This window comes from Centruroides sculpturatus, unplaced genomic scaffold, assembly GCF_000671375.1.
Source record: "Centruroides sculpturatus isolate CEXI.00-Female unplaced genomic scaffold, Cexi_2.0 scaffold1501, whole genome shotgun sequence".
Taxonomy (NCBI): domain Eukaryota; kingdom Metazoa; phylum Arthropoda; class Arachnida; order Scorpiones; family Buthidae; genus Centruroides; species Centruroides sculpturatus.
Window position 1 is genome coordinate 172,889 of NW_019385949.1, and position 12,629 is coordinate 185,517.

The 12,629-nt window shown below is 36.8% G+C and overlaps 2 protein-coding genes and 1 pseudogene across 2 annotated transcripts in view; 1 reads left to right on the forward strand and 2 right to left on the reverse strand.

Moving 5' to 3' along the window:
- LOC111612764 (solute carrier family 13 member 5-like) overlaps positions 1-2,335 on the forward strand; it is a 28,736-nt gene extending 26,401 nt beyond the window's left edge. Inside the window, exons 12-16 of the mRNA XM_023354017.1 lie at positions 623-730; positions 808-988; positions 1,056-1,217; positions 1,969-2,106; positions 2,189-2,335. Coding sequence (XP_023209785.1) covers positions 623-730; positions 808-988; positions 1,056-1,217; positions 1,969-2,106; positions 2,189-2,335 — 736 coding nt within the window. The remainder of the gene's footprint in view (positions 1-622; positions 731-807; positions 989-1,055; positions 1,218-1,968; positions 2,107-2,188) is intronic.
- A 5,591-nt stretch (positions 2,336-7,926) lies between these two features.
- LOC111612765 lies at positions 7,927-10,575 on the reverse strand. Its single transcript, XM_023354018.1, has 2 exons — positions 10,140-10,575; positions 7,927-8,546 (listed from the first exon to the last, which is right to left on the reverse strand). Exons 1-2 carry the CDS (start codon positions 10,573-10,575, stop codon positions 7,927-7,929), a joined length of 1,056 nt encoding a protein of 351 aa, XP_023209786.1.
- A 774-nt stretch (positions 10,576-11,349) lies between these two features.
- On the reverse strand, positions 11,350-12,386 carry LOC111612766 (annotated as a pseudogene).
- Between the last annotated feature and the right edge of the window lie 243 nt (positions 12,387-12,629).

Consider the following 12,629-nt stretch of genomic DNA (forward strand, 5'->3'; position numbering starts at 1 on the left):
TTTTTTATATTATTTATGTTTATCATATAATATGTTAAAATTTTTTAGTTAAATATTTAATGGTTTACAGTGATATTTAAAAATATGTTAAATAGTTAATAGTTACAGTTTATGTTAAAAGTTTAAATTTAAAATTTATTCGAAAGTTGTATTCGAATAGTTCTTGAAGATGGCCTATTGTAATTGGGCTGAAAACGTTTGAATTTAAAATAATAATAAGCTCAGCAAAAGTTTGGTGTTTTGTTTATATCAGAAAGTAGCTTTAACTTTACCGAAGTCAAATCCATGTACTACAACTTTAGAACGATTAATTAATTTTAATAAAAAAATCCCATTAAAAACAATTAAGCCTTAATCGAGCCTTATCAAAGGCTAACTAAAATCGCGATAAAAGTTTTTTGCGCGGGTAAAAATTTTTGAAAAAATTTGGAGACTTAAAAAACATTCCAAAAATCATAAAAAAAACAAAATAAATTTGAGGGCCGAAAGGACCGCATTTTATTAAACTTAAATTGTCAAATATATCACAGGTGATTAACGACATACACAGGTTAATTGTAATATTTTTTAGATGTTTGTGATTTCATCTCGAGTTATTACTTTTAATTTCATTTTTCATTAGTTTCCACGAACTGGCAGTAGTAATGGTGACATTATTGCTGGTTGCGAGTTGGATGTTTCGAAGTCCGAATTTTATGCGAGGTTGGGCCTCTGTATTATGCTCTAACATGTCTGTAAATTTTTAATTCATTTTTTCCACAATGCTCACTTGTTGCAATGCGTTTGAATCATTATTTTGAATTGCAGAAAAATTAGTAACTCTACTCCGGCCATGGCAGCTTCCATTTTGATGTTTATTATTCCTGCAAATCCTTTTCAACTCGATTGGAGGAAGAGGCTTCTCAACTGGAAAACTGCTCAGAAGAAAGTAGCGTGGGGTATATTGTTAATTTTTGGTGGAGGATTTGCCATAGCAGAAGGAGCCAAGGTCGTCGATTATTTAATTTGTTTAATAATATTAAAAATAAAATGTAATTAAAAATAAATCATTACAGAAGTCGAAACTGACAAACTGGATTGCTCTTCAGTTGGCATACTTACCACCTTTGTCGCCTGTGGTAATTGTAAGCTTTCTTTGTATTATGACTTCCATTCTGACAGAAGTGATGACCAACAGCTCAACTGCCACTCTTCTCCTTCCCGTAGCCAACAAACTGGTATATATCAATAATAAGTATATTTTTTTAAATTTCGGTTTACTTTCATTTTTAAAACAAACTCCATGACAGAAAGTTGAAATATATCTCTATTGAATAAGCTAACAATACACGGAAAGGATTTCATTTAACAGTTACAAAACTAATATTATAACTTAAACGATTATATTTGTTTATACAAGATAATTCGACGTCTCTATAGGCCTATATCTAAAGGGACGTACAATATTTACAATGCTTCTGTGTGCATTACATCATACATATTAAGATGTATTTGTTTTTGTCAATTCACGTTTATTTTATCGATATTGATCGTATTCTAGGACTTGATTCCATAATAAAGCGAATTATATGCTTACGTGTCTTTGAATCACTTTGTATATATTAAACTCTGTATCCCCGAATAACGTTATAACGTTAAACATATATTTTACAATATCTGCTTAATCTTTGTTAAACTCACAGTAAACTAGCCTTGAAAGGTAATGAATAGGATTACCTTTATTAATTTAGATTAGGCAACTGAGCGAAGAAAGATATTTTTTGATTGTTTCCTCAATTAATCATGTAGGAGAACCTTCTTTTAATCTCTGAAAGTTCAGGTTTCATTGCTTGACATGTAATGTAAGGATTGTTTTTGTTTTCGTGAAAATTTATTTTATAAAACTTTGTCTTCTCTAACATTTATGATTGAATTTAATGAAAATTCGGTTTGTTAACAAAATTAATTAATAAAGTAAACTGATTTTAGGCTATTGTGATTAAAGTACATCCGTTATACTTGATGATGCCTTTAGCAATATGCGCTTCGTTTTCGTTTATGCTACCGATAGGAAGTCCTTCTAGCGCAATTGCTTATGAAACGGGTAATATGAAGATTATCGACTTGGTACGCTTAATAAGTTATTTATTATTTTTAGTTTTATGACTTATCGATACTAAATACGTGAATATTAATTGATAAATTACAGGTGAAACCAGGAATATTCCTTAACATCGTATGCTGCGCAATTCAGATTTGTTCAATAAGCACTTACGGATACTACGTTTTCGATCTGCGAGTGCCAAATGTCAACAGAACAGAAATTGTTAATAACTATACATATATAGACAAATAAAGAATATCTTAGAATAGATTCTTAAGTATTTTACATTTTATACAAGTATGCATTCGCTACATCTGTGAAAAAATCCATTCTTTAAAAGAATAGTAAAAAGTGAAAGTATAGAAGTATATACACAGACTTGATGGGTTCCATATGGAAGATCTTTAGATAGATAGAACTGGAACAAAATGAAATTGTTAAAATTGTTATTTTGTTTGAATTTTCTATAATCTAGAACTAGTACACAATTTCTCTCTTTTCAGAGCTCTAAAACAAACCGAAAATTAATTCCCTAGTATTCAGATATGGATTTTTCGATAAGAACTTATTGTAAGAACTATGTTTTGTATATCGCTAAATAGAAGTATTAAACAAATTTCATAGTCTTCATTGCGACGAATAGTTCTTGTAAGAATGCCGATTGGGGGAGATTTTTATTCCCTACCGTCGGGATGGTCTAAGGCAGTGGTTCTTAACCTTTTAGTGATGAGGGACCATTTATCAAAATTTTTGTCTTGTCATGGACCACGAGCTGTTTGGCAGTAACATAGGTTCTTATAAAGTTGTTCTATAAATTAAACACGTAGAAAATTATTCGAAATTAAGAGTATTATATTATTTGCGAAAGTGTTACATTAATTACATTATTTTAGTGCGATTTTTGTGACTGCATGCTGTTTACCAACTGCTGAATTCTTGGTTCAGTGCTACTCAAAGGAAATGCATGTCGGCACTGCCATCCAACCGATTTCGATGTTTATTTTTAATTATCAAAAGCACTGAGAATCCTTGCTCGCATAAATGTGGTTGAAAATAAAGTTAGGCACTGTAAAGCAATTTCTCGAATTTTAGGGGAAGCAATAGCTTTTCGGCTCCAAAAATCTTTAAGATTAATTCCTGTCTCGAATGTATCTGTGAGAGACCGAACTTGAAAAGAAAATTTTATTCAAAAATTTCGTCCGAAAAAAAAAGATCGCTACGGATATGATTATATCCTTTCCCACGGACTTACTTCCCTGTTTGAGTGACACATCGAATGTGTCACTAGGAATCAAACGCGAAAAATCGCCATTGGATGTGAAGAACGATTTTACCAAAAAAAAGGACAAGAATTGCGAGGGGGAGGACCCCCAAATAAAGGAGAAGGTTCGATGACGCGACAGGGAGTTCGCCCGACAGAAGAGTTCGCGTCCTCGAAGGTTGATCGTGTGTGTACACTCGGATACATTTTACCGCCGATGCTCCTCCAATAGCCAGTGATCAGAAGCTTAACCGCCGATGAGTCCAAGTACCCACCAAGAACATGTCTTCACCGGAAAAAGGACCCAATTCAAGAAAGCGATCTTCAGGTAAATACCATGCGCGAACAATTGTAAACTCTCTCTCTACAAGCATAAGTGTAACTAGTTTAGGCCTATATAATCAATAAACGGATATTAATTTCTATAATCGAATTGTAAAGCGCACTTCTTTAGCTTAATTGGTCTCCATCCCGAGTCCAAGAGTCCACATACGCGACTGCTCGCGTGTAAATTCGAACGTAACGGTCTCTGTGTCTACCCAGAAGACACAGTGGTGTCAGTCCTGATAAATTTGTCATTGCCGTCTTCGCCGACGCAATGTCTACCCTTCGGTCCTGTGATGCCGAAGTATAGAGGGGACCCTTCGGCATTGTCACATATCCTTGCAGTTACTATCATGTTGCATTTCAATTAACTCTTCTTGTATTTCATCCGGCACCTCAGAAATGTTGATTATGAAAGGATTGCAAATCAGTTTCCGAATACCTTTGTCCTTGCAGTCAGGAAAATAGCGATTGAATTCATTTTTCAAGCTTTGCAAATGGAATGTAATTTTCTTTTGTATTTGTCTTTTAATCTCAGCACACTGTCAAACAATAATTGGGTTCAATGTATCAAACGCAGAAAAATTCTCTCTTTCGACTTTGCTGATCCATTGGTCGATTTTAGCAATAAACGTACTGATTTTATCTTCAAATGCAAATTTATTGCTAGTGACTTCCAGTTTCATATTTTTCTGACCGCGTACCATACCCTAGCCCAGTCCGCTATCGGCTCTAACCTTGACGTACTGCGCATTGTCATCAACGCGTCGTCATTTATTTAATAAATTTGGTATAACTTTCGCGGACCACTTCGGATGCTTTCAGGGACCACCAGTAGTCCACGGACCACAGGTTAAGAACCACTAGTCTAAGGTCTACGCGTATGTGGGTGGCGGTTTTATCAGGCAGCAAAAGACAAGTGTTTTACAGAGGCAAACCGTGTATTCAGGGTTTATTCTCGAGCGAAAATGCTTACAAAAATTTTTCCGTCGGAAAGGTTTTTAGATAGATGCGATCTGGTCCTGTGTTGTAGGAACTTTCGACGGCGATCCGGTCCAGCGTGGTAGGGGCCTCTGGACAGTGTTGAGCAGAAAGTTCGAAGACTCGAAAGTCGATGCACAAAAGATGAAAAGAGGCATGAAAAAAAAAACGGAGATACACGAACACAACAGAAGTCTAGTGGAAGTCTTAGTGGAAGCTTAGTGGAAGTCCCGTTGTCCTTGGAATTGGTGCTTTTATCCGTTTTTCGATGTTGGCTTTTTGCTAATTGGACAGACTTTACATCATCGTTTTTTAATTGGTCTTCCACCTGTCTCCAGGTGTAAATGGAGCTTCGTAAAGTTCGCGGGAAAGGTCGGCTGGAGATGGTTTATCCGACACCATCTTTTAGACTCTGATCGCGTTTAATTGTTAACTATGACACCTACGCTCATTTTGATATTTTTTCTAGTTTCGGTTTGCTTTCTAAACTGCGTCTTAACTTTAATATTTTAAATTTTCTTCTTTTATATTTAAAATTTTGTTTTTCCCGTTATTTTTTATGAGCGCTGATGTCAAAGTCCGGTGTCGTCGTTTCGACACTTATATAATTTGCTTTCTTGACGATTTAACTTAACAAATTTTTTTCATATCTTTCCTTTTGGGGGGCTATTTCCGGGGCCTCACATTCTGGCTTAGGTCTTAAGATCGTTCAAAATATGCGTATTTGTCTAGCACAACTTGTTTACTTTTTGAATGGACTCACAAAAATTGCACAATAAAATGATATTTATTGATTTAAATTCCCTTAAATCATTCAGGCAATACGATTCGAATTTCCCTTGAACCCGATTCACTAAACAAGATGGCGACAACAGTCGAAGACGACTCACCGAAAAAACGCCCTCTAACAATAAAAATAAAATATAAATTTTCCGAATTATAGAGGAAGGTGGTGCAAGATGGTGTCATGGGGTAAAACAGGGACGTCTATTTATTTGTTGTTAATGTGATTTTATCTAGCTATTATTTGGGGAACTAAATGTCAACTTCAAAAGGGATCACGGGACGAGACAACGTTCGAATCGCTCTCTTTGTTTGGAAATAAGACTTTTTTTATGTTTCAGCAATACTTCATCTAATTTTACGCCCGCTAAAAAGTTTCTACAAAGTAAGTATCATTGTGAAATTTGACATTACTTTTTACATGAAGATATTATGATATTCGAAGTAACCTTTAAAACTGTAATTGTTTAGTTCTGAAATGAAATTTACCCGTGTTTGCGGTCAGTATGAAAAGTAAGTATGATGGGGTACCCGTCTAGCCCCAGGTTGACCATGAATATGGCCTGTGAATCCAGAAGTATTTTTGGAGGCAGACTTTATTGCTGCAGAGACGTTGTGATAAATGGGCACACTGTTCTTGCGCCAATATTGAAGAAAACGACAGTTTAACCATTTTAATTTGTCCTTCTTGTATATGAAAATAATATCCCCATCCTACCCCACGGGTGGGGCAAGATGGTGCATTTACATGTAATTTTAAAATATTAAATTTTCTTGTTTTTAAAAACGTTTTTCAAAAATTAAATTTTGTATTATATATTACCACATGTCGAAGTTCCTGAGAATAAAAAATTATTGTTTTCATCAAAGTGGTTGCCATCTTATGACTTTTCAAATGTTAACGTTCTCATCTTGCCCCACTTTCCCCTAATAATAAGTAATAGTTTACACATTATCCCCAGTCTTGACACCTGCAAGGTATCAATTACACCTTTAGTAGCTGGAGTAAACCGACAATTATTCGAATCTTAATAACCTAATTATTACTGGTGTGGGTTCCCAGACGAGGTTCAAACTCGAGTAAACCGCGAATTTCTTTCGCGACAGAAGATGTAAACAACGAGACTCGGAACTGTTCGAGTGTGTGTCAAACCATCTGTCAAGATCTTAGCGGAAGACAAACTCCACCATGAGCGCTTATAAACAGGTAGATCATTGACTCGCGAGTCTATAAAATGTTGGCCGAGATAAACCTTTTCGAACAAAAAAGAGGAATTTTTGATAGATGAAAGATGAAAATGATCGTTAAATTCTTAGACGTCAAAAAAATGGTATAAACACCGGCCTGAGTTATGAGTGCAGGTGTTATTGTTTTATAAACAGTCGTCGAGAAGAGTCGACAAAAAGGTATCAAATGGACATCTCGAATCGGACCTTTCCCGCAACCCGAAAAGGTTTCGTGTCGCACCTGGAGACAAAAGAAAGACCAATCGGGAAGCGAGGAATGGGACGACAAACCAATCCGAAATGCGATTAGTGAGGGAAAAACTATAAAAATTGGAACTTTAAGGTCGAAGAAGAGTCTTCGACCTTGAAGCCTCTGGATTAAGCTTACAGTTTTCCTTTATTGTGTCGTGCTACCGCCGATCACCTAGGACGCTGCAGCTTAACACCGAACATCTGCATCGTCCTGCGATCCTTTTCGTCCGCCCGGGCTACGACCGATCACCCGAACTCTCACCGTTTCGAAGGAACGCCGAGACTTTAGAATTGTGTAATATCGATGTTAGCATGAATTCGAACAAATAAACGGTTTTTCTCTTGTTCTTCATTTGCCTCCTTCGCTACCGCCCACATACGCGGTTTCCCTTAGGCTCATTCTGACGCGGGATAAATTGTACTCCCCGTAAAGTCGGCAAACCTTACATTGGGTAATGGACACAATTTTCTAACTGGCCTCCTTAGCTTTCCAGTAGATGTAAATACTGTAACAACTCTTACGGGACTATCACTTCCAAGATGGATCTGTGTAACACGACCAAATTTCCGGTTTGGAAGAAGCTGTTCATTTTTTAATAACACGAGGTCACTAATTTCCAAATTTGGTGAGGAATGATGCCACTTACGACGTTATTGGTGAGTTATCAAATACTCTGCATTCCACCGTCTCCAGAAGTGTGAGACTGTTTGTTGTACTAGGTCCAACGTTTCAATCTAGAAAAAGCTGTATCACTCACATCAAGTTCTGGGATAGCAATCAAGGGTGCATCTACTAGAAAATGACCAGGTGTTAATACCTGCAAGTCATTGGGATCACTTGACATTGGACAAAGGGGGCGGGAGTTTAAGCATGCTTTCACCTGTGTTAACAACGTTACAAACTCTTCGTACGTTAACAATGTAGATCCTATTGATCTCCTTAAATGGAACATTATAGATTTTACGGCAGTTTCCCAAATTCCTCCAAAATGAGGTGCGGCAAAATGAGATGCCCTCACTGGTGGTGAAATGAGCCAATACTCTTGTCTATAAGTGACACATTTTTATAAACTTTCTTCAATTCTTTACTGGCCCTTTTGAAGTTGGAGGCACAGTCACTTATAATTTTAACGGGTTTTCCACGACGTGCAATAAATCTCTTCAGAGCAGCGATAAACGTTGGTGTAGATAAGTCACTGATTAACTCAAGGTAGACAGCGTTTGTGGAAAAACATACAAATATAGCAACATAGCACTTTGAAGACCTAACATCTCTTCCACCTCGTAATTTAAACAAATAAAAATCAGCATAAACTAATCCAGTAACAATGAAGGGCCTACTGGGTTGAATTCTAGGGGCTGGTAAATTACCTATCAGTTGAGAGGCAGTTCTACTCTTCGTTCTTACACAGGTGACACTCCTATGCATAATATTACAAACTACACTTCTTCCGGCCAATAACCAAAACTGCATTCTAAGGACATTCAACAGCAACTCTTGGTTAGCATGTAGGTGAAGACGGTGATAGTAAGTTATGATAAGATTTGTGATATGATTCTTAGAGGGAAGCAGGACTGGATGTCGAGTTTCAGGAATATTGGTATTCTTAATCCGACCTCCCACACGGATAACGCCTTTAACATCCAAAAAGGGGACCAATTAAATTATTCTACTAGGAACGTTAAACTCCTTTCCTAATCTTAAACAAGACATCTCAGTAAAATATGATTGTTGAACATTCTTAATTATTGTCATAATGGCTGCGTTTAGCTCACTGATAGAAAACCATTTAAACGTTCCACTGGAGGGTTGCAGCAATTCTACAGGAACCTCAAACATAAGGATACGACGCGACATAATCGTGACTATGAAGAAAACCTTTTAAAAATCCCATTTTCTTCAACTTTACAGGTTACCGTCGTGTATGTTTTCCTTTCCTCAAGGTAGTAGCGTAGCGTAGTGGGGGAGGCAGGGGCGGCCCGCCCCGGGCTGCACTTTTTAGGGGGCGCAAAATTACGTTTTAGGGGCGACAAAATTTCACAATAAATAATAATAATATCTTTAAGAATTTGAACTATTTTATTTCATATTTTCGTTCACCTACGATTCGGACCGATTAAAATGAGCACGAAATAGTGTTACCATCCTGACAGTCCGGGAATCGACTCGCTGTCCGGAGATGTCGTGCGCAACCTGTCAACCTATCCAAGTATTTCTAGTCGCTAACTGTAACTGATTTAGAACCAGCATGCACTGCACATTATTCTTCGCATCGCAAAATGACATAAGCATGCGTCAGGAACTTCTGTTCGAACAAACCTCACCTGCAGTCCGGGTCAGCGATTTTAAAAAGGTCGCAACACTAGCACGAAATTTTTCATTACTTATTTTGTGACGAAACTGAATTTTAGTCTTTTAAATTGAAATACCTAAATAAGGGGGGGGGGCGAAATTTTCCTCCGCCCCGGGCGGCTGACACCCACGCTACGCCACTGCTTCAAGGTGTACTTCCTCATTATCAAGAACAGATTTCTCATTTTCAGACCAAAGTTTAGGATTATTCTGTCTTAACCATTTTGGTCCATGGAACCAAATCTCACAGTTAAATAATTCAGAGGGAAAAAATCCTCTTGTTGCACAGTCCGCAGGATTATGACTTCCACCAACATGTTGCCACTTCACGGTAGGAATAGTGTGTATTTTCTCGACTCTATTGGCAATAAATGGTACCCAACGAAAAGATTCAGACGAGATCCATGCTAATACAACGGTGGAATATGACCATTCTAATATGTCAAGTATGGAAACATCAAAATATTTCAATACAGTTTGCAATAAATTAGCCAATAGGACTGCAGCACAAAGTTCCAGCCTGGGAAGAGATTGTACTGTACTTTGAGAGGAGCAACCTTGGTTTTGGATGTTAGTAGAGTGCCTTTACGTCACAATTACTTGACATTGTTACTAAATTCGAAAATACTTCTCTTTTGGTATAGCCTACTTTCTCATCTGAGTATGGAATGGAAAATCTAAAACAATCCTCCTGAGGAATCCAACTGATTCTTAAGATCTTAATTCCATATCCTCTTGAAGCTTTACCTACTCAGAAGAGTCTCTTAATTCATTAGGTATCTTCTCTAGTACCAGAGTGTCATTTGAAGTCCATTTGCATAATACAAATCATCCTTTAGTCATCAAGTCTGTTAATTGGTTGACTATCGTCTTACACTTCTCTATGCTTTGTGCATCTGATAACAAGTCATCTACATAAAAATCTCTTATAATAACTTTAGAGGAAAGGGGAAAATTGTCTCCCTCGTCTTCCGCAAGTTGATGAAGCGTCCTTGTAGCCAGAAAGGGTGCTGGGGTTGTGCCGTAGGTAACTGTAACAAGTATATATTCTTGAATTGGATCACTAGCGTCATTTCTCCAAAACACTCTTTGAAAATCTCTATCCGTTTCGTTAATCAACATTTGTCTAAACATCATTATATCAGCAGTAATGACGATGGGAAACGTTTTAAACTTCATCAAAATTAAGAATAACTCTTGTTGAATCCTAGGGCCAACCATTAAAATATCATTCAATGACACTCCTGAAGAAGACTTCGTCGATGCATTAAAGACCACACGTAGCTTTGTAGTTGTTATAGATTCCTTCATAACTGGATGATGCGGAATATAACAGGAAATACCCACGTGAGCCTGACTGATCAATTAGTTCCATGTGGCCTAGGTCTACGTATTCTCGCATGAACTCCCTATACGTGTTCTATCGAGTTTGTATTCTAAAGCCTTAAATCGTTGTAATGCTAACTCCTTAGTATCGCCCAAACACGATGGATTCTGTTTAAAGAGAAGTCTCACCACATAACATCCACTCTTATCCCGGTAATGAGTATTCCGAAAATGATTTTCATATTCTTGATCTAACTTAGACATTCTCCTTACCTCTGGGACAGAGTCCAATGCGCAAAATTTCTCAACTAACTGTTTAGTGGTCAGTTGAATATTATTCACGTAGAATGTAGGTTGGTTTATGGTATTGAGAAAGGTAGTTCAGCAATAATCCATCCGAGTTTGGTGAAAACAGCAAACGGCAGTGTCTCCTTTCTCCTTATTATATCTTTTTTTAACATTGTAAAATAACCATTAACACCCAGTAGAATGTCAACTGGTCTTGTTTCAAAAAAAGAAGGGGGCAACCAGAACTACATCATCAAAATTGTTCAGAAAATGTGAAGAGAGAGAAACATTAGGAATATCCAACGTTATTTTTTTAAATCACGAATGCCTTTGTACTAAATTTCAAGTCGGAACTAAATAAGGGGTAAAGTTCAACTCTATTTCCTTTACGACCTATTCCAGTTACACTTGAAGAATTAAAAATCCAGCACAAGTAGTGGTACTTGGATTTGGTAAATCATATGGCATCGATTAGAAGGTAGGATCACCAGTCAAGGGTGGACTAAATACCTTCCCAGGTTTCAGGGGTGAAGGCACTTCAGAATCCCTATCGATATGTAACATGGTATGATTAATTTACCACACATTCTGCATCTATTTAAACTCACGCAGGTTTCAGCTTGGTGTCGACCAGTAAGGCAATTAAAGCATAGTCTATTCTTTCTTACCATATCTATCTCTCTTACCTTTTCTGAGTGCTTAACTGCATGAACCTTGAATACTTAGATAATGAGTGCTCATTCTTACAAAGAAAGCAAGCATTACTACCAGATACCAACGATATCACCTTTGGAAGTGAAACACTTCTCTTGCCCTTAGATGGTAACTTGATGGTTTGAAGGGTTCTCGCATGATCCTTCAAGAAAGTAAACAAAGTCTCCAGCGTGCCTAGCTCATTTTGCTTTAGGGTACGTTCCTACCAACTCCTAATATTTTTATCGAACTTTTCCGTAAGTTAAGTAAACTATTAACACATCAGAAAACACGGTAATATCCTGATCATAAACACTCAACGATCGGATGAATTCATTTGGAATATCCAAAGCTTGTAATATAGACTGAGATGAACCAGTATTACTCGGGATGTTTATTAATTTCTTAATCAAAGCATTTAACAATTCACGTTTATTAGAAATTCGCTCTCGTAAGAGTTCCATTGCAGATTTATAGTTAGAATCCAATATCGGAAGTAACTGGATAATTTTCAAAGCGTAACCTCTACAGGATGATTTTAAATATTGCAACTTCTGACAATTCGACAGATTAGAAATATTGTCCAAACTAGCCTTAAACAGATCCTAAAACGATAACCAGTCTTCAACATTTCCACTAAAAGCCGGAAAAAAAATTTCGGGACGTTTTACATCCGAAACCTGTGATTTTAAACTATGGGCGTCACTTTTGGCAATCATTCCTTGCTTAGAGTTCTTCCGTTCGACTGTTAACCAGAGATCTTCAAAAGTCTCCTCAATAGATTTCTGTTCCTCTACATACATTTCAATGTCCATATCGTTATATTGAGAAAAAAATCTCGTAAAGTACTTTACATCATGTAATTCAACTCTAAGATATTTAATTTTAGTTCGGAACAGTTGTATTCAAGTATCGTCTGCGACGTGAATACCAAAACCTATCCTCTCCTTAAGCTTGATAGTGTTGAAATTGAAAACATTCTTTTTCGTTAAGGCACACTTATAATCCTCCATTATAAGGAATGAAATTAAAAGGCTAACTCACTTGCTCGAGCGTAT

Coding starts and splice junctions, on each gene's coding strand:
- LOC111612765 (XM_023354018.1), bottom strand. CDS start 10,575: ATGAAGGAATCTATAACAACTACAAAGCTACGTGTGGTCTTTAATGCA. Junction 8,547..10,139: donor TGCACAAAGCATAGAGAAGT/GTAAGACGATAG, acceptor TGGATGTTAAAG/GCGTTATCCGTGTGGGAGGT.